At 47.3% G+C, this 20,948-nt stretch overlaps 1 protein-coding gene across 2 annotated transcripts in view; it reads left to right on the top strand.

The window, feature by feature from the left end:
* Mtus2 (microtubule associated scaffold protein 2) overlaps positions 1 to 20,948 on the top strand; it is a 363,820-nt gene that overhangs the window by 95,216 nt on the left and 247,656 nt on the right. For both annotated transcript variants that reach the window (XR_012910593.1, XM_075971941.1), the window contains exon 3: positions 17,882 to 20,253. Coding sequence is in view for 1 of the 2 variants with exons in the window: in XM_075971941.1 (XP_075828056.1) it covers positions 18,103 to 20,253 (2,151 nt within the window). In the remaining variant the exon portion in view is untranslated. The remainder of the gene's footprint in view (positions 1 to 17,881; positions 20,254 to 20,948) is intronic.

Genomic DNA, 20,948 nt, shown 5'->3' with positions numbered 1-20,948 from the left:
CTGTTTTCCCTCTGCCACTGTCATGTGCAAGGCCAGAGGGATTTAGGGAGAAGAGAAGTCAGTCACTGGCAAGTGCTGGGAAATTCACAGACACTTCCTCCTGCGAGAGAGTGGTTGGAAAGGTGTGTCCTGTGGCTGAGTTGAACCATGGTTAGAGCGGGAAGGATTTCCCTGTAGATCATGAGTTTGGGTTTGATCTGTCAGTGCAGAGCCGTGTGACAAGATCACCCTAGCAGGTTTAGGTGAGTCTGGCTGATGGGAGGGAGAAACACAGTTTGAAATAGGAGGGCCAGGGCAAGCTTTAGTGGGTAGACTTGGTAAAAGTTTGTGTTGGTTTGTCTGATTTTCTTACCCTTGGCTGCTTTGGTGCCACCTTAGGCAGCAAGTTGTACACGGCTCTTGGTGACACAGAAGAGAATGCTAGAGACAACACGGGGTCACGTGTGGGTGAGGTTTGCCTTCACCTTCCAGCCCAAGCGGAATAAACGTTTCGCCCACTGAGAATGCGTTTCTCCACTTTGTCAGAGCAAAGGAATGTGCCAGGAATGAAACCTGCACCTCTTCATTTTCTAGAGCTTACTGGCAGCTCTGGACCTTTCTGTGCTCTGGGCTGGCAGGAGATTTGATCTCTATTTCTAAAGATATTTAAGGTATTTTCATTATTATTTATTAGCTGTGTTTATGGGGAGCGTATGAGTGCGTATACCCATAGAAATCCGGGAAAGGCATTGGTACCCACAGAAATTTGGGAGAGGCATTGGTGGTTGTGAGCCACCGACGCGGATCCTGGGAACTGAACTGAGGTCTTAGAGAAGAGCATCAAGTTCTCTGCACCTCAGAGTGAGCATCCCTCTAGCCTGAGAGTTGACATCTTCAGTATGTTTTACAGCATCTTCCTTCCCCCTAGGTACCAAGGACATCCTTTTGATCCAGGGTCTCATCCCCACTGACCCCTCCTGAGATGTCACAAGGTCTCTTTAGGTCATTCATCATACTGCCTGTCTCCTGGGAACTGGTGCATTCTGGGATCAAAGTCTGGGACTGGCTGTAGCTGTTATTTTCATTTCTGGGCCCTGCTGGCACAGGAGTCCACTCAGCTTGGAGTCTGCCTGCCTCAGAATCGCAGCCCAGTCTCGCCCAGACTTGAGAAATGTTCTCACTAGGAATCTCCTGACCCTCTCTGTAGTTCTCTGGCGGGGGCTCGAAGCCTTCTTTTCCTTCTCAGGTTTACGTACCTGGACACAAAAGCCAGGAAGGAAAGGATCTTCCTGGCAACTCTGAAGTCACCAAGCTCTGCAATGACAGGGGATACTGAGCCAGCGTGGGGCAACGAACAGAAAAAGCAAAGGAAGGCATCAAATTAATATTCCAACAAAGGACTTTCCATGGTGGCGCCTTCACATTACTGTTTGTTTTCAGAGCCAAAAGGGAACAGAAGTTTGGATCTGGCGGAAGCAGGGTGGGGGGAAGGATGGAAAGCCAGGACCTGCCTGGTGGCATCAGCATTCACCAGCTGGCGGTGGGGAAGTGTGGGCTGAGGGAAGGCGATGCTTTCTGATGGCTGCCCACCGACCAGAAGCAGGGAGAGCAAATCACAACACCACACTGGCAGCAGATTGTACGCTTGTCATGTTTCTAGGAAAGTGCTAATGGATATTGCTTTAATAACCGCCTCTTCAGCAGCTCACAGCCATCTTCGGAAGCTGGTATTCCGCACTGTCACTTCTTTGTCTTTGATTGTCCGGCACAGCCCTCTCCAGGCCTTTGAAGAATTTTAGTCCTAGCTACTCCTATTTATAAGAAGTACTGTGGCAAAACTACCCACTACATAAGTGTGCTTGCTGTCTTCATCATTTAAAGGAAAGTTTTTTACGTGTCTTGCGTGTGTATATATACCGCATGCATGCAGGTCCCTGTGTAGTCCAGAAGAGGGCGCCAGGTCTCCTGGCTCTGAAGTTACAGGTGGTTGTGAGGCCCCTGATGTGGATTCTGGGAATGGAACTCAGGTCTCTGGAAGAGCAGGAAGTGAGCTGTCTCCACCCCTGTGTCCTCGTCACATTTAAATGAACAGCTCAATGATATTAAAGTGCTCGTGGTTGTACGACCATTGCCACGACCCATCTCCAGAATTCTCTTTATGTTCCCATCTGTAGCCAACCATAGCCATTCAATAACAAATCACTGTTTCCCCTCCTGCAGTTTCTGTCTGCATTCTGCTGCTGCTGCTGTGTGTGCATGTGTGTGTGTGTGTGTGCGTGTGTGTGTGCACGTATGTGTGTTTCACTATTCTTAGCTCTTTATGGGAGGGACATTACGCGGTATTTGTTGTGTGATGGGATTATTTTTATCTTCATTCCCTTACAGCATGTATCTGAATTCCTGTCCTTTTAAAATATCCCATTATTTGTAAAGATTGTGTTTTGCTTATCCATTCACCCGCAGCAAGGGATTTGGGTTGACTCAATGTTTTAACTATTGCCATAAATACTGCTGTGAATGTAGGTGTATAGATATCGCTTCGAGATCCTGATTTCATTTCAGTAAATACTGAAGATTGCTGAAATCCATTATAAATCCATTTTTAATGCCTGTGAGAATGCCTTGCTTTCCACTGCAGAGATGTTATTTTATATTTTTACAATCACCAACCGTGCCTATAAAGCTGAAGCCTGTGCCCCAGAGAGCAGGAAGATCTGTGGATGAAGTAAGATGAAGAGAGGAGGGGAGGAGGCATATACAGGAGGAACTACAATCAGCAAAGACAGGCAAACAGCACAAAGTGAGGCACAGGTATCGTGACAGCCCAGGATGGAGGTAGGGCTGACTGTGGCCGGTGTGTCCCCTCTCGGTGCTGTCCAGATGTTATTCCTCATTGGCTAGGATATGAGGACCTTGCCACTTGACTGCTTAGTACTGTTAGCCTGGTGCATCACATTCATGGCAGCAGTGTGGCTCCTGGGAGATGGCCAAGCCTAGATTCTGCTTTCCAGGAACGTGCACCATGGTGACGATGCTGAGAAAGAACAATATCGTTTGAATGCCTTTCCAAAATGCAGCTATTTCTGTGTCCTGGCAGATGGCCCATAGTAACACGCTTTTCCTTTGCTAACTAGAACCAGCTCTTTTAAAGATGAAACTCTGCCTAGAGCACACACCCCTCGCTCCATGGTACAGACGGCCACACGTGTATTCCGTCTCTAGAAGAACAGAGGCTAAAGCTCGTCCTGCAATGATGATATCCAAGTTCTAGAGGAGAGAGCCGTGTGACATAAGAGGGGGACGTGGACATGGGGGTGGCTCTAGAACAGAGTTGAGAAGGCATCAAGGATGGATGGAGGATGTCCCGGGTATGGATGGAAGATGCCCTGGGTATGGATGGACAATCCCCGGGTATGGATGGACAATCCCCGGGTACGGATGGACAATCCCCGGGTACGGATGGACAATCCCTGTGTATGGATGGACAATCCCCGGGTACGGATGGACGAACCCCGGGTACGGATGGACGATCCCCGGGTATGGATGGATGATCCCCGGGTATGGATGGACGATGCTCGGGGTATGGATGGACGATGCTCGGGGTATGGATGGACGATGCTCGGGTATGGATGGACAATCCCCGGGTATGGATGGACAATCCCCGGGTATGGATGGAAGATGCTCGGGGTATGGATGGACAATCCCCGGGTATGGATGGACAATCCCCGGGTACGGATGGACAATCCCCGGGTATGGATGGACAATCCCCGGGTATGGATGGACGATGCTCCAAACTTCTGCAAAAGAGAAGCACAAACTTGGCTCACTGGGCCCTGGATGCTGCTGGGAGAGAGCAAAAGAAAACAGTGGCCAAACTCCTCCTCGCCCCATGGGCCTTCCTTATCCTGTGGCCCAAACAGCAACACAGTAATGAGCCTTCTATATTTTTATATTAATCTTAGAAAATTTCATATAACCTATTTTAATCATATTCCCACCCCCAGCTTCTCCCAGATCGCCTCCTCTTCCTTATCCACCTATAACTAATGCTGCCCATATTATATACTCTTGCAAGTGTGGTCATCCACTGGAGTGTGGTTGACCTACCAGGCCCTATACCCTTAAAGAAAACTAACTTCCCCTTTCTCGACTGCTACCAATTGCCATCAAGAGACAGGCTTTTATGTCCACCTTCCTCCTTCATGCTGGGGTTTCTGTCTGACTTGACCTTGCACACGGCCTGTGCATGCATTCACAATCGCCATAGGTTCAGGTGTGCAACTGCCCTGCTGTGTCCTGAAAATACTTTTGTTATAGTGATCCACTGCCTCTGGCTTGCACAATCTCACCGTGTGTGTGCAGGAACCGAGGCGGCCGGAAGAGGAGGTCAGGTCCTCTGGAGCTAGAGTTACAGGAGTTTGTGAGTTGTAGTTTGTAGTAGGGGTGTTGGTCATTGAATCTAGGTCTTTTGCCAGAGAAGTAACCACCCTTACCTTCTGAGCCCTTAAAGGTTCATTTCTTAAAACAATGCTGCCACTACATCTGACCCACCAGGTGACGGGTGTGCTGCAGGAAGCTTTTCCTTCCTAGTCTTCACCACAAAGCCATAAGCCTGTTTTCACTTGTATTCAAATGCAGACTGGGAAGAAAGTTGGAATCAGTGAGTGGCCCTGTGCCCCTTTGCCACTGCCTTACATTATGGGGTTGGGACAGCATTCTGAGAGTCCCAGATATTCAGCCTGTGAGACATCCCACGGGCAGCTGGGGCATCTTGCAGTTTGCGTCATAGGTGTCAAAGATGCAGCTCTCAGACACCCTTATTTCATTTGGTTGAAGTTGCTCAGAATTTCTCTTAAATCCCTTTCCTGTGCACGAAGCCTACTCAGCCACTGGGGAGCTCAGGGCCTGCTCTGCTTCTCCTCCTGTTGGTTCACTTTGAGAAACCAGAATCCTATCACTGCATCAAGGACATCTAACCTGTGACACTCCAGGCTTCTATCCCAGTGCTCCCCCAAATACCCAAAACTTCAAATTTCAGATTAAACTAGAAAGTTCATGTTTATCGCCAGTCTGCGCCTTTTGTCCTGTCTGAAAAGAATCTGCACACCTTGAAGTTTGTATTATTCCAGAAGAAAGCAGTGTTTACAACGTTTATCTTGTATTATTATAATAAAAGACATACAGTGCGTGGCCCATTCTCTTCTGTGTCTTCCCTGCCCCGGCAGCCTCTGACCTTGGGTATCTTACTCCTTCTAAGAATGAGCTCTGTATGCTTGTCTTGTTTTGATTTTAGTCCATGCTGGATGTCTGCGGCTGTTTCTTCTCTTTCTTCTCCTTTCCTTTCTTCTCCTACCTCTTTTCTTTTGTTCTTTTAAAATTCTCTTTATTTTTTAACAAATGGTCCCAGGGATGGGGTACCACGGGAAGAGAAGAGGGGAACTGAGGATCCCAACTTCCAATCCCCCGACCCACTCCTTCCTCCTTATATATTTATAATCTATATGTAAGCCGTGGGTGGGAGTCGAGGGAAACTCCCTCAGTGGGGTGGGGGCAATCCAGGCTCCTTGTCTAACCCCCCACCCCCACCTGGGACACACAGGTTTCTCTGCTCTTCAGGGAGGCCCTTCTTGAGATGGTGACACTGTCCATTCCCAAGGCTTTGCTATTGGGCGCTGGGCATCTGGTGGGGAGACTTCCCTGGTAGAAGCTGATGCTCTAAGTCCGGGGTACTCTGCTGTGGGTAAAAGGTGGGGCCCCCGAGATGGTGATTGAGACCAGAGGAGCTCCTTCCTGCTGGAGGATTCCGTGATGGCCCAGTACCCCCAAGGTTGCTGCTTCTGGGTGCAGCGCTGCTTGCCCCAAGCTAGGGTGGGAGGGCCTGGCAGATGAAGACAAGGCCTGCCAGTTTCTGCATTTCTCAGCGCTGTAAGCCCCTGGGCCAGGGAAGTTTCCCGATGGGGGAGTTCTTATTCTCTGCCCTCCTTCCTCTGTTCTGCCGGCCCCAGTCCTCTGCCGGCCCCACCCTTGCTTTCTGGGGATGCAGGTACCTGCTCTCCTCTCTCCTCCTCTGCAGCATGGTGACCAAAGTGGCTTCCTTCCTTCAGGGGTCCCAACTTAAGCAGATGCTTCTACCTGTGGTAGACTCACAGCTGCCAGCGGGGACCTTTGGCTCTCTGCCACCAGTGCCACTTCCTGCTCCACCCCCTCTTTCTCTGTTACTAGCCTGGCTATGTGGACCGTACCTGCTCCTGCAGTCAGTTTCTTAACAGTGGGGCTTGCAGGTCTCTGGCTGCACAAACCCTGCCCTCAACCCCAAACCATCAAACCCAGGTTAAGTCAGCAGTAGCCACCTGCTGTGTGAGGCTTAACTGCGTTTGCAGGTTACCTCATTACTGGGCCGTGTTGAGTCATCTCTTCTCCCGAATCTTGTTTAATTATTTATTTTTAGTGTCCCCTCCCCTTATAGGCTAACATCGCAGGACGCAGCTATTGCTTGCCGAGGTCTGTCAGCTGTTTTCCTTTTCCTGCATCCCCCAACCCCTTTCCTGCTTGATTCAACAACTCCTCCTTTTCTTGGTCACCTCATTTTCTTCTTTCTGGTTATTAACGGTCTTTTTCCTCTGGGTTGCATCTTGGGGTTAACAATTAACCTTCATCCCCCTTAGGCATCTGACTCATTTGAGAGGAGAGGGTGGTAAGCTTTTGATAAACGATGAAAGAAATTCACCTTCTTTCTAAAAAGGGAATATGAAGGAGTCCCATATATAGTGAGTGACCCCGTGCAGGCACCTGAGATTCAGGTGAGCAGTACTTAATGCTGATGAGATTGAAAAGATAGATTTTTGCTTTTTAGGTCACACACAAGGCCTGAGGTTTACAGTCTGGGTCCCTGGAGATAGGGGGTGGCAAGCGGCCTCCACCCTAGGTGCATTCCCGGGGTCCCTGGTGCGGAGGAAAAAGTGTGCATGGTGCAAGCATTCGGCCATCTTGAAATGAGTTCTCTTGGGGGCAGCAGTGGAGTTGCGAAAGCATGCTTCAGACTCTGTTGTACCAGGCTAGCCCTCTACCTCTCTGGTTATCCCCACGGGAGCCAGTTGCCCTCCCCACCTGCTGAGATGCTTTTGAAGACTTTCCTGTGGTTGCCCCATTCAGTGATTTCATTTTCTATAGGAGGCAGGGACCACTGGTCTAGCTGCAACAATGAGGGCCGGGGAGTAGGTTTGCTGGAAATCTCTACACAGAGCACTTGTGGAAAGAATAGCGGAAGGGCAGACATCACTGAAAGTTTTCGTTCTTGGTTCTTGCACAGGTGAGGTGATAAAGGCGGCAGTCTGACTCTCAGCTTGGCTTCAGGTGCCACACGGGTAGCTGAGGCAGAAGCACCTGGGCTGAGTTAATAGGCCCAGCAGTCACCATGCATACAGAAAAGCAATTGCCCTGCAAACAGACATCTGAATTAATCCTATTTTTCAAAGAATACTGCCCGCTCCTTCAAGACCGAGATCAAAACCTCTCCGAGGAGCCAAGATGAAGGCCGGATGAAACATTTTTTTCTTTCTCCATCACTCAAAAATTGTTTATTTTTTTCTAGATTTGAAATCCGTGTCTCCTTTTAATAAACCCCAGCACAGAACACCATTATCTGAGCTGCTGGGCCCTTATCATATATTTCATAGGCAGAATATTAATCTTCAGTGTGTTAGCTTTGCCCACCCACCTTACAGAGTAAGAGTCAAGAAGGTACCACCAGTTCCTAGTGGTTGGAGCAGTGTTCTTGCTATTTTGAAGCTGTCAGTCTCTTCAACTAGATGGAAATATAAATATCTCTGCCTTCATTGGAACAGATAACACCCAGCTTCTCTGGCAGAACAGGCAGGGCTTGCAAAGATAAAGGCAATCCTTGGATAATTCCTATGCCTCATTTCAGGCCTTATTTTCCCCACAAATCTTTTTCCTAGAAGGCACTACTCGGCAGTTCCCAGTGGCTTCTCTTCCTTAGCAACCACCGCCAGGGAAAACCGAATGGAGCTTAAGGAGATGGGTATCTGGGATGGAATAGGGATGGCCTATGAAGCCCGGGCTCAGACCTTGAAGGATGCTTGCTTTGCTATGTGTGCCTGGTGGCCAGCTTGAATGTCACACCCTCAAGGCCTCCGCACAATCACTAACCGCAAGGAGCAAGTATCCCTTCCCTTCAGTTGGAATTTTTGTCTCCTTTCCTCATGAGGTCCTTAGAGTTTTCGTTTGGCATCTTAGTTTATTACACCTGGCCTTACGCTTGTCACGGTAACCATTAGCTGTTGTACATTATGGCTTTTTCCCTCAAGAATTTGCATTTTCTGCGAGGACTGGATCTATTCCTTATCTTTGGTTTCCTGCTGTTCTTGTAGTATGTATGTATGTATGTATGTATGTATGTATGTGGGACAGGGTCTTATTGTATATCCCTGGTCTTACCCACAACTCACAGAGATCCATCTGCCCCTGCCTCACCAGTGCTGGGATTAAAGGCGTGCTCCACTACATCTTGTGGTTTATACTTTTAAGTTATTTGATGTTTAATAAATTAGGTCCATTTCAGAGCTCTCCATGAAACCTCCCCCCTTTTTAACTTCTTGGTATATGTGTGAGTGTGTGCATGCATGCGTGTGTGTTTTCATGCGTATGTGTACATGCGTGTACACACATGTGTGTGTGAGAGAGAGAGACAGAGAGACAGAGAGAGAGACAGAGAGAGGAGTCTGCCCCTATTCTGCAGGCACAGGGCCAGCTGTAGAACTTGAAGTAAATCTCATGATCAATCACTTGGGCCTGTAGTTTCTTCATTTATGCGTGAGAAGGTTGAGATCATTACTGTTTTACTTCCTCCCATTTCTCACAGTTACTAACTCTGTGACAGTTACATTCTCAGCAAGGCCTTACTTACCCTGGGTAAGAGCAAACTGAACTGGGAAACATTCCGCAATGCTTCCTATGAATGTGTTTGCAAGCACGACAGTGTACTGAATTCTACTGCTGTCACAGAGCTCGGTGAGAATCAGGGTTTAGCTCTTTATCTCTCGGGGCTTTCATTCCTTTGATGAGAAACACCACGAGCCAGTATGTGACACACTGAGTGCCCGGTAAATGTTGCAGGCAACATGGTGGGGTACTGAGATGGGGGATACAAAATGACGTATAAGCAAGCCTGTGTAGGCAGGGCGTATTTCTGTTGAGACCTAGACATCAGAGAGTCCCACTTGTGGAGAGTCAGGGACAACACCAGTGCTGAGGTCTTGGGCATCAACGTGGCACAGGAGTCGGCTACAGCTCAAACAGTGGCTGGAAGTTAGCCACAGAGCTCCTGGCAAGGATGTTCTTGGAGATTTGGGAGCTGGGAAATGTCCTGATGTGATTTATTTGTCAAGGGACCTCATTGGTCCTCAGGTGGAGGGAAAGGGACATTCTGTTTTTAGTTTTTGTAAAATTTACTTGGAAGTTTTAAACTGATACACAATTGTATTTATCCATGTATGCCATGTGTAATGATGGGATCTGAATCCAGATGCATTGCTTCACATCTGCTTACCATTCTTTCATGCCTGGGGCCCTCAAGTCCTTTCTTCTTGCTCTTAATATGATGTACCACAGGCTGTCGTTAGCACCATATACCACTCTGCTGTGCAATATAGCCCTTTTACTTACTCCTCCCTCTGACTGTGTTCTGGTATCTGTTCTCTGACTTCCTGTATCCTCCCTCTGCTCTTCTGGCTCTCAAGAGACCGTTATTCTGCCTTTTTATTTGAAGCCACCTTTTTAGCTTTCACGTTTAAGTGGCCCTTCGGAGAAGCCAGAGCCCAAACTGGCAGGCCTGGCAGGAGACTCGTGAGTGAAGTCTGTGGGTGATGATAGTGGTGGCCCCAAGGGGAAAGTAACGGACTGGTGGTGGACTTTGGAAGTCAGCTCCATAGCCCTTGTTGATGGGTTGTGTTGAGTTAACGTACAGGAAGTTTCTAGATTCCTGGTTTTGATGTCTGCAATAGCACTGATAGTCTAGATAGAGAGTGTTGAGATGAGCACTAGGCAAGGCTGTTCCCTCTGTAACAACCAGAAGCAAGCCCTTAATTTGTTAATATCTAATCATGGTAAAATCTAAATTCTAAGAATGTCCCATCTTCCATGTCTGCTGTGAAAAATAAAACCTAAAACTAACTTGGCTCCAGAGATAGTCAATGTGAGGAAACACAGCATCCGAATGCTGTATAGAACTCTGTGCACCCCCACTAGAGGCTGAGTCAAAACGAAACAAAATGGCATTTGTTTCTTCCCTATGAACTTTGCCATGGCGTGCAACAGAGATTGTACTGAGCCCGCAGCTCCTCTAGTGGCTTCCAGAGTCACTCGGCTCTCTATTGCCAGTAAAAGGGGCAGTATTGCTCCTCACAGGTATTGCTGAACAGAAAGATACAAAACAGAAACAACAGACTACTGTCTGTCATAGGGAGCCCATTCTGGTGCTGAAAATACATGGCTGGTATTGAAGCACTTTCGCTTGCTTGATGTTACAGAGCCACACCTTTAAAGAAGACAAACTCTCTCTCTCTTCAAGCAGCTATCAGCTGCCAGCAGCTCCTCAGCTAGGGGTGGGACCTTGTGCGCACCCTCACTGGGTTTTGTCTGGCTTGCTCTTGGGCAGTCTTGTGCGTGCTTTCATAACCGCTGTATGTTCATATGTTAACTACTCTGCCATGTCATGCTTTTGCATGTCTGTGCCTGGGACTGTCCTGAGCTTAGAGAGAGGCAGGCACGGGGAGGCAGAGACACTGTTCTCCTGGAGCCTATGCAGACCTGAAGGGAAGAGAGTCATGAACAGACAATAGAGCCGAGCTTCATGGATAGTGAGAGGTGTTCAGAACAGAGTGATCATATGTCCCGTTCCCACGTGGCGTTCCATCTGAGTTTGGGTCTCACATAAAAGGCTGCATATAAATGTTTGTGGTAGCTTTATTCATAATCATTAAAAGAAGGGATCAACTCAGTAACCTTCTCCCGGGGAGTGGCTAAACACACAGGGTGGGACACATGAATCTCCACACAAATGCAGCTTCAGGTAAGCCTTGGGCGCACCTTGTGAGACACAAGAATCACAGCACAAAATCTGAACACTGGACATTGCATGGAGGAGAGTTCTGGAAAACACAAATGTGTAGACATGGAAACCAGATCACGTATTGCTAGGGTCTGGGGCCGGTGCAAGTTTGGTGACCTTTAGAACCATTTTACAGTCAAGATGATGTATGGAAGCTGTTGGTCAACATTTGAAGAACTTTATAGTAAAAGATACCTAAGTCCATAGAATATAAATTATGGTATAATAGAAAGGGGGAAAATCCTGATAAGAAAAAACCAATCTGAATGACAAATGATCTGATTATTCCAGTCACGGAGGTTTTGAGGGAGAATATGGAAGGAAGTGGGAACCTGAGGGGAATGGTGAGGATGGGCACTTGTTTTGTGAGGCAGTGAGTGCCTCACTTACCAACAAACAGCTACAGGACGCCTGCTGTGTGCCAGGCTCCCTGGCATGCTTATCCCACAGGTGTGCACACTTGCACAGCATTCTGAAGAGACACCTACTCAATGGCATTCTTAGGAGAACTATTAAAAACCCCAGACAACCTAAAACCTAACAATAGGAAAAGTTGTTGTGTAACAATGATTAAAGGTAGTGAAGGGCCAGGCGTGATGGTTCTCTCCTTTAATCCCAGCACTCCAGAGGCGGAGGCAGGCAAATCTCTGTGATTTTAAGGTCAGTATGGTCAGCCAGGGCTACAGAGTGAAACTCTGTGATGATGTGTTTTCTCCATGTGCTTTGTGGAAAGAAACCCATAGCACACACGCTGAAAAGTTGGCTTTTATTGCTCATCCTGAAACTGTAAGACCCAAGCTCCAGATCCCACACATCAACTTCTATGTCTTGGGAGGGGGTAGAATAGGAAGATGTACACAGATATTTGCCTTTTTATGTGCAACAAAAATATTTTTAAAAATTGACAATATGAATTTTCCATTGCAGAAAAAAATAATTAAAAACAAGTAAAAAAGAGAAATGATCACAACAGGAAAGTAATGGATATTTAGTTTTCCTGGGTGAAATTACACCCTGAAAAGGACTTTGTAAATGTTAAAAACAAACACATCCTGTTGGACAGTCAGGATGAAGCTTTCTTTTGGATGGGCATGCAACATATTTATCGAGGAAACCAAGTACAATGAACTAAATATCAGGTTGGTTTAATTGAATAAAAACCCAGTTACCCCCTTTCTTGGACTTCCAACTGAGTAAATAGCATTTCACACTTCGGTGTGAAATTTTACATTTTGGTCTGGCATTGAGTTCAGCACCACGGACAGCCACTGAGCCTCCGCTTGTGTACCCTACCAATAATAAAGCACATTACAGTGGGATTAAATTTATACAGTTCTTTTAGCCTGCAGAGGGTCATGTTTCAGACTGCTAGTTTGAGAAAACATAAGCAGATTAAGTACCCCTAATCTGAAAGCAATTCTCTAAAACGCAAAATCCTAAAAAAAATTAGTATTTTATTTTACAGTTATTTATTTATTATTTATTTAGAGAGAGTGTGTGTCTAAGTACATGCATGTCTCATAGGCATGGGGAGTTCTGAGGAACAACTGTGTGAGTATGATCTCATTTTCCACCATGCGGGTTCTTGGAACTAAACTCAAGTCTTTGGACAACCAGTACTTTTACCCATTGAACCATCCTATTGACCCACAAACATCAACTACTGTGAGTGCCAGTATAATACCACAAGCAAAACATGTCACTTTCTGACCTTGTGACAGGTTGCAATAAAATGCATATGCATTAAAGGCATTGTGTGATTTTACTTTTAAGTAACCCATAAAAAGTGCATGCTAAGTATAAATGAATCCTTTGTTTAGACTTGAGAATATCCCTGTGGCATCTCATTATGTCTACCCAAATCTGGGAAAAGTGCAGAATTTGAAACACTTCTTTCCCCCCAAGCATTTTAAATAAAGGCTGCTTTCACATATAAAACACTATAAAAAAGGACAAGGATCTGAATGCCTGCAACTGTTCCATCCTGAGATGCTAAAGTAGAGGAACAGGTGGGGTCATAAGCAATCATTTGTGAGCACATATAAAATTACACCATTAAATAAACTGAATATTGTAGATACCAGATATTTGCTCAGGAAAGTTGTCTACTAAAGTTTAAAACTTAAGAATTTTGACTCTGCATGCTTGCCATACTGAAGCTCTGCTGGGGGCGGGGGAGGGCAATGTGTTGCCATATTCACTAAGATAGCTGGCACATTACGTGTTTGAATATGCATATGAAAACTCAAACAGCCTTACACAGCAGACTTGGTAGTTGAGGGAAACTGTAAGCATAATATTTAATCTTTTGAAAGCCATTTTCCTTTTAGTGATAGGAAAATCCCTGCAACCAACTTTAAAAAAAAAAACAAATGACTGACAACTGCACATGGCAATCAGAATGTAGTTTTCTTTAACTTTTTAACTAGCCGGGCGATGGTGGCACACGCCTTTAATCCCAGCACTTGGGAGGCAGAGGCAGGCGGATCTCTGTGAGTTCGAGACCAGCCTGGTCTACAGAGCTTGTTCCAGGACAGGAATCAAAGCCACAGAGAAACCCTGTCTCGAAAAAACAAAAAAAAACTTTTTAGAAATATCATTTTTACTATTTTATATGTATGGGTATTTTGTCTGCCTGTGTGTCTGTGCACCATATGCCTACAGTACCCATGGAGACCAGAAGAGGGCATCAGATTCCTCTGGAACTGGAGGCAGAGACAATGTGAGCTGCCACTTGGGTACTGGCATTGTACCCGGGTTCTCTGCAAGAGTATTAAGCCCCCAAGCCCTAAGTCATCTCTCCAACCCCAGAATGCAGTTTTCTTCATACTTCCCCTTGATTAAGCTCTGGGGAGGAGGTAGTTATTTCTTCACTTGGAAGAGCAACTTTAGCATTTCAATCAACCGTTATACAGCTGAAAAAATAGAGTCCTCGCTAACATGTGAGTAGTGAGCATTCGCTGTTCTGAGCCCACATTGGGGTGGAGTTGGGTCACTTCGTCTGACGTATCTATGCTGAAAACAGCTGTCCCAGAAGCCATAGGGGGACAGAAGCTCCTGGACCGTTAATGTAGTAAGCTTGTAGTCTCCTCAAATGAGTAAGACACACAGTTTAATACAAAGCCCATTTAACTGCTGTAAAGTTAAATACACAATTGCTGTCCCCCCGCATCTCTAGGGCTTCACATCTGTAGGTTCAACCAATCACAGATGGAAAATATTTTAAAACCCATCTGTGCTGAGCACATGCTAACTCTTCTTGTCACTGTTCCCAAACAATGTAATGCTAGTATTTGCTTTATATAGTGGTTGTAAGTGACTTTAAAGGCATTTGCATATATAAAGGGAGATGTGCATACATGGCATGCCAGCACCGCAACATTGTTATGAAGGGCTTTCCACGTTCTCAAATTTGAGTGTCTGTGAAAGTTGATAGACAGTAAAGTCAAGAACATGGCTGTGAGACGGGTCAAGGATACCGCAAGAAAACCCGCAGAACCAACTAACCTGGCCTCATAGAAGCTCCAGAGACTGAACCGACCACCAGGGAGCCTGCACGGGACTGACCTAGGCACTCTGTGTATATGATACAGTTGTATAATGTCATCTTCTTGTGAGATTCCTAATACTGAGAGCAGAGGATGTTTCCGACTCTGTTACCTGCTCATGGGACCCCTTCTCCTAATGGATAGCCTCATCCAGCCTTAATAGGAGAGGGTAGCCTAGTCTCATTGCAACTGGATGTACCATGGCTGGGTGATGTTTGTCTGAAGAGAAACAGTGGAGGAGGAATGAGAGGAGTGGATGGGGGAGGGGCAGAGAGCTGGTAGGGGAAGGAACTTGGGGGAGGGGCACTTTGGTTGGAAGAAGAAGAAGGGGAAAGAACATGGCTGTGATAGAAGTTCAGCAGTATTGGTCCCCAAGGAGAGATGTGCAGGCGCTGGACTTGAAAAACCCCATGCGTACTCTTGTTTGGCAGCTTTTGGGGAGCTGGATTTCCATGGTGTCCCTAGGAAGGGTTATTGAATGAGGCAGCTGTGTTTTAAGTAGAACTCTTCAAGTATTTAAGTCTCCGACTGCAGAAGGATCATCAAACACTCAGCTCTCAAGCCGTGTGGCTCGGACTCCAGCCGCGTGGCTCGGACTCCAGCCTGCCCTTCAGTCAGTGACTCAGGGTGACGATGAGGATGATGTGGTGTTGGAGCCATTGAGGTTCTTTTTGTGTGAGAGCCACTTTAATGATGCATTGCCAGAAAAAAAAAATGTAGCTCCCAGGGAGCTGGAATCTAAGACGGATAAAGAGATGATGTGGGAGTATTCAGATGCCGTCGATCCATTTTGTGATTCAAAAATGGATATGCCTTCAACCGCAGAAGCTTCTAGGTAAGGTGCCCAACTGTAGAGCATGTGAACTCAAGACAGCTAAGCCTACCCAGTGGTTACAGATGGGCACAGATAGAAGAACCCAAGGTCCCATTGCACTAATATCATCTATAAGGGACATTTTGGCCAACAATGGATTCTTATGCTACAGTGGTCCTATTAAATGTTAATGATGCTGTTAAAAATCCCCAGTATTGACTAAAGATTGATGACTCACCTGCTGAGAGCCCTGGCTGCTCTTGCAGAGGACTCAGGTTCAAGTCCCAGCATTGGCATATCTGCTCTGTAACGCCACCTGTAACTCCAGTTCCAAGGGATCTGACTCCCCCTTCTGTCCTCCTGAGGTACTGCATGCACATGGTGCACAGACATACATGCTGGCAAAACACACATGCATATCAAGTAAAAGAAATTTATGTTAAAAAACAAAACAAGAGAAATAAAACCAAACAAACACAGCAAGGCTTTCTCTAGCAAAATGCTGATTTTATGGGCATTTGTCACTGTCTAGAAGTCCCATTTTTCCTTGTGACTTCTGTTGTTTTGGCTTTGTTTGTTCATGTGAGTCAGACCAAGAGAGCTCTTGGCTTTGTGTCTGTACTTCCATCTCCAGAGACTCAGAGGTGGTGCCCTTCTGTGGATGGCCATGCTTGTGAATTCCTTGCTCTCCTTGACTCATCGGGATACTCATATTCCAGCCTGGAGAGTCCAATTTCTTTTTAAATGGCTGTCATATCAATCTGACTACATGCTGTTAGTATTTGTGCTCAGAGGACAAATGGATCTTCAGGCAGAATACATTGTCAAAATGGAAACAAGAAAGCAATGGCGATTGTGACATATCTCTCCTGTGTTAGGCTCAGTTCCTCAGCTAGGGGTTGTATTGAGATCACCTCAGGGTGCTACTGGCAGGCTGAGGACAGACTGGGGAAGATGGGGGAAGAGGGAAAGTGGGGACCATGAGGGAGGTGTGGAAATAGCCCCAGATCAGTGTGGCAGCAAATGACGGAGGCTGTGTCCACAATAGTCCATGTTCCCAGGACACGTAGAGTGGACACAGTTGTGCTGGTCTGTCCTGGGGGGGGGGGGCGGAACGGACATAGAGCAAAACAAAACCAATGAAGGACCAGATTCTACGAAAGGACCTCACTCAGGTGGAAAAACGTGTATGTGTGTGCAGGTGGAAAAGAAGTGAGTGGGAAAGAGGACGTACCTCGGGATTTGCAAGGATGCTGGGGCCAGTTATTGGATCTTAGGAAGGTGGAGGCTGGGATGGAGAGAGACGCCACAGTAGAACAAGCATGCTGGGCTCACGGTTCTCAGCCACGGAAACTGTTGTCTGCTGTCATTGGTGAACATGCAGCTCAAGATCCCCAGGATGCTTGGCTTTACAGGTGGTGCCTTTTCCCTCTACATATAGACCCATGACAGAGTGTGACTTAGATGTTCAGCCAAGCAAAACAATTAGCAAATGACTAGCAATGAAACAGAGCAGTCATGATCGTGTACTGTGACGGACATCATCTTCTTGGGATCTTGCTTTTCTTCCCTGAATGGCTTGTGTCATGCTTACCCTGATGGCCATGGCGTCACGTGTGCAGTGCCTTTGATGAGGGGATGTGAGTGGTGTAGAGGCTAGAAAGGGGCAGTGAGTGGCTGGACCCAAACCTCATTCTCTGTGGCACATAGTCTGATAACAGACGCCATTAAGAGACTGAAGGGTAGGAAGTGTGTAGACGGTCGAAGAGAAGATTCAGAGCCCCCACATGACAGAGCTGGGACAGCACACAGTTTTATCACATGACAAAAACCGCTACCCTATTTGAGATCTCTGGATGGTTTGTTTCTGGAATTTTTCATATGTATTCTTAGATTATAGCTAACTTGTGGAAAATAAACTAAAAAGTAAAACTTCAGTAAAGAGAAGAGATTGCTTTTATTTTGTTTTATAACCCCCCCCCACACCTTTAAGACAACATACATGTAAGACCTGTTATATTCCATTTTTAAAATGTATCCTTATGATGTCATAGCTTGGACATATTTGCCTAGCCACGGCCCCTGTTTGAAATGGTTTTGAGATAAGCAAATGAAATAACAGCAAAGATTACATCTATGTGATTATTGCCTGTGTCTCTTTTGTGTGTGTGTTGGGTGGGTTGTTGGTTTTTCAAGACAAGGTCTTTCTGTGTAACAGCTCTGGCTGTCCTGGAACTCATGCTGTAGGCCAGGCTGCCCTGAACTCACAGAGATCCACAGAGATCTGCCTGCCTCTGCCCCCCAAGTGCTGGCATTAAAGGCGCGTGTCACCACCTAGCTCTTGCATGTGTCCCTTACTCATGGTTACTGCTGTCTTCTCTCTAAAGTGACTGTATTTTTATTTCTTTACAGGTCTCATGGACTGACCAATTTTCACTGAGCAGCAATGGAGCATAGTGAGTTGTTTTGCTACGTGTCAAGACAATTGTTGCTTCCAAAGCTTGTCTGAAGAGGTTCAAAGTGGTGTCTAGATGTGACATTGTCGGAAGAGGACAGGTAACGCGAGGGCTGCCTGTTGCCCTGAAGCCTGAAGGGGGACTGCATGGCTAGGTGCCCTCACTGAAGAGGTGACCATGAGTATCCCACTGGCTCCAAAGAAATCCTGTTTCAGTCAGTTGAGAGATCACCAAGAGCGGGCAAAAAATAATAATGGGAGCACCGTAAGCATGGGCGATCCAAATGCCAATCAAATCATGTTGGAGGTGGGCTCCTCGCACGATGAGCCTGGGACGTGTGATCTCGATGCTGAGATTGGAAATGCAAATTTAAGCAGACCACAATGCCACAGCCACTCCCAGAAGGAGCCCTCTCTGCTGCAGGGCTTTGGGTTAGGGTCTCAGGCTGGCTCCACCAGCCAGAGGGATTTCCAGCCTTCTCTGGCTGTTCACAGACTACTGGGTGAAGAACACACAGGGAAAAGAGGCATCCTACAGACCCCCCAGAGTGTCCAGGGACCAAGTCTATCCTCCTGGAGGAATGCAGTGGGACAAGCCGGTCCAGAGGTTTCAACTAAAAGGGATGCTGAAATCCCCCGGCACACTCCCAAGGACAAATTGGCAAAGACCCTTGACAATGAAGAACTGAAAAGAGCCGGCAACCCAGGAGCTGCAGCTGGCAGTCTCATTCGGGAGATTCAGCAGCCCGAAGGGCTGGATACCTCAGAGCCACAGGGCCACGTGCCTGGGCATGGGGAGGGGCCACAGGGGACATCAGCTGGTCACTCTCCAGGGACAGTTTTTTCTCTTGGTGAGGGTACCTCAGATGGGAAATACGTGCGTCCTCCTAAACCATCTACCTCAGAAGCCAGGAGGTCCATCCCATCAGATGCCAAGGTGGAGGGGACACGTGGCCTGGACGGTTACAACGAGTGTATAGCTTGCCCAGAATGGACTCCCAGTTCAGGTTCAGCCCTGAAGGAAATTTCCAGCCCCAGTTATCCAGAAGTGCATGTAAGTCAAGGAGCAGGGGAGCCCCAAGTGGAACTCAAATATATCCAACCCAGGAAGGAGCAGGGACTAAAGTCAGCCCAGGCACAGAGCCTGGGATGTCATGAGGAAAAAAGTGTGTCACCCATGGAGAGGAAGGAACTACGTGAGAAAGCACAACAAGAAGCCACGAGTCAACTGGACAGCAGCCACCATCAGCCGGGAGTGGGAGAAAGCAGCGGCCCGGAAGAAATGATGACAGTCAGAACTGGTGTGGAGGGCTCTCAGCAAGCCACCCTTGTGCAGAGTGCTGTTCCTTCTGGAGACGGAGCTACTAGATTCAGCAGTAAAACGTCACCAGGCGAAGGTAGAAGGGTGAGGCAAACATCCAGCGACCTTGTACAGGGGGACGGCCACCTAGCTTCTGTTCCCCATGATCCAACTAAAAGCCTGCCCTCCGAGGTCAGTAGGGAGGAGAGGAGGCAGGGTAGCAGTACTGGGAGCAGTGCCAAGGCACTGGACTCGGGTCCTTCTGCAGGAGGGAGCAGAGCCGAGGCCTCCTCTGAGCTCTTGGGCCCTCGCACTGGCACCTTGGAAGCCAGGGAGAGCAGAGAGACAATATCTGTAACTGAAAATAGGAGCCTTCTAGAAAACGCAGCCCAAACCGAAGTCGCTCCATCTGGAGGAGATTCGGTTTTCAGGACCCCAGCTGCCCTCCACCCAGAGACAACTGTGAACTTGCCTCACCATTCCACTCCCCCAGTTAGCAGTTCTCAGGTCAGTATGGACACGGGGTCACCCTCGGTGGCCTTGCCCCCCACTGATGGCGGGCAGGTGTTAAACACATCCCTGAAAGTGCCTGACAAAAGCACCTGCCCCAGTGGGATCCCCAAGCCTCTTACACTTCCTAAGGACACACCTTCCTCTCAGGAAGCAACCGAGAAACTGGAGACAGAGAAAGCGGAAGAAAGGATGGAGACAAAGCCCGTCATTATGCCGAAGCCCAAACATGTGAGGCCCAAGATCATCACTTACATCCGTAGGAATCCCCAGGCCCTGGGTCAGGGGGATGCCTCACTGGTCCCCGTGGGGCTTCCGTACGCCCCTCCTGCGTGTGGCATGCCTCTTCCGCAAGAGGAGAAGACAGCTAACCGTGACCTCCAGCCATCTGCCAACATGTATGAGAAATTCAAGCCCGACCTGCAGAAGCCGAGGGTCTTTCCGTCTGGACTGATGGTGTCTGGGATCAAGCCCCCAGGGCATCATTTCAGTCAGATGAGCGAAAAATTTCTGCAGGAGGTAAGAGGGAGGCATTGTAAAATGGACTATATATTTGTGGTTTTAAGTCTGGCTTTTTGTCCCCCCCAGTGAAATTTGAACCAAAATGTCCTCTGTAAGTGAACCATAGATACACAGGGACAGGCTTGCACCAAAGTAGAAACTTGTTCCTGGAAGAGGCTGTCTAGAACACGGTGCGATAGCAAGGCTGAGTGGACCCAATATCTAAGGAGGCTCATGTACGTTTTACTGAGCACAAGCCGTGGAATTAGACAAGGGCTTGTTTAAGTCAGCTTCACGTTTAAATACAGGAGTAGCAATTGATGAACCAGGCCAAAGCAGGGGAAAAGCTGAAGTCAATAGAGTGTTCAAGCTGAGCAGACTAATGGTTTAATGGGGAGTCTTTCACTTTGGAGAAAACCTTGTGCTGAGCCGTGTGCAGTGGTACTCACCTGTGAACCTAATATTCATGAGGCCAAGAAAGGAAAACTGAGTCCCAGGCCAGCCTGTGCAACTGGGTGTAACCCTGCATCAGGAAATACAATAGAAAGTCTTACATTAATATATACAAAAATAGTAGCAAGACAGACTATGCTAACCTCTTTGCAGTAAGAGCAGTAACGGTTGCTATTTTGTTGCATGTTTGCTGTGCCTTGAGCCCAACCTGGACTGGTTGTCCTGGAGCACACAAGAAAGCAAGCTGAGCAAACTATGAG

Source organism: Microtus pennsylvanicus, chromosome 1 (genome assembly GCF_037038515.1).
Source record: "Microtus pennsylvanicus isolate mMicPen1 chromosome 1, mMicPen1.hap1, whole genome shotgun sequence".
NCBI classification, from domain to species: Eukaryota; Metazoa; Chordata; class Mammalia; order Rodentia; family Cricetidae; genus Microtus; species Microtus pennsylvanicus.
The sequence above is the reverse complement of the archived record's forward strand: the minus strand, read 5'-3'. Positions and strand labels throughout refer to the sequence as shown.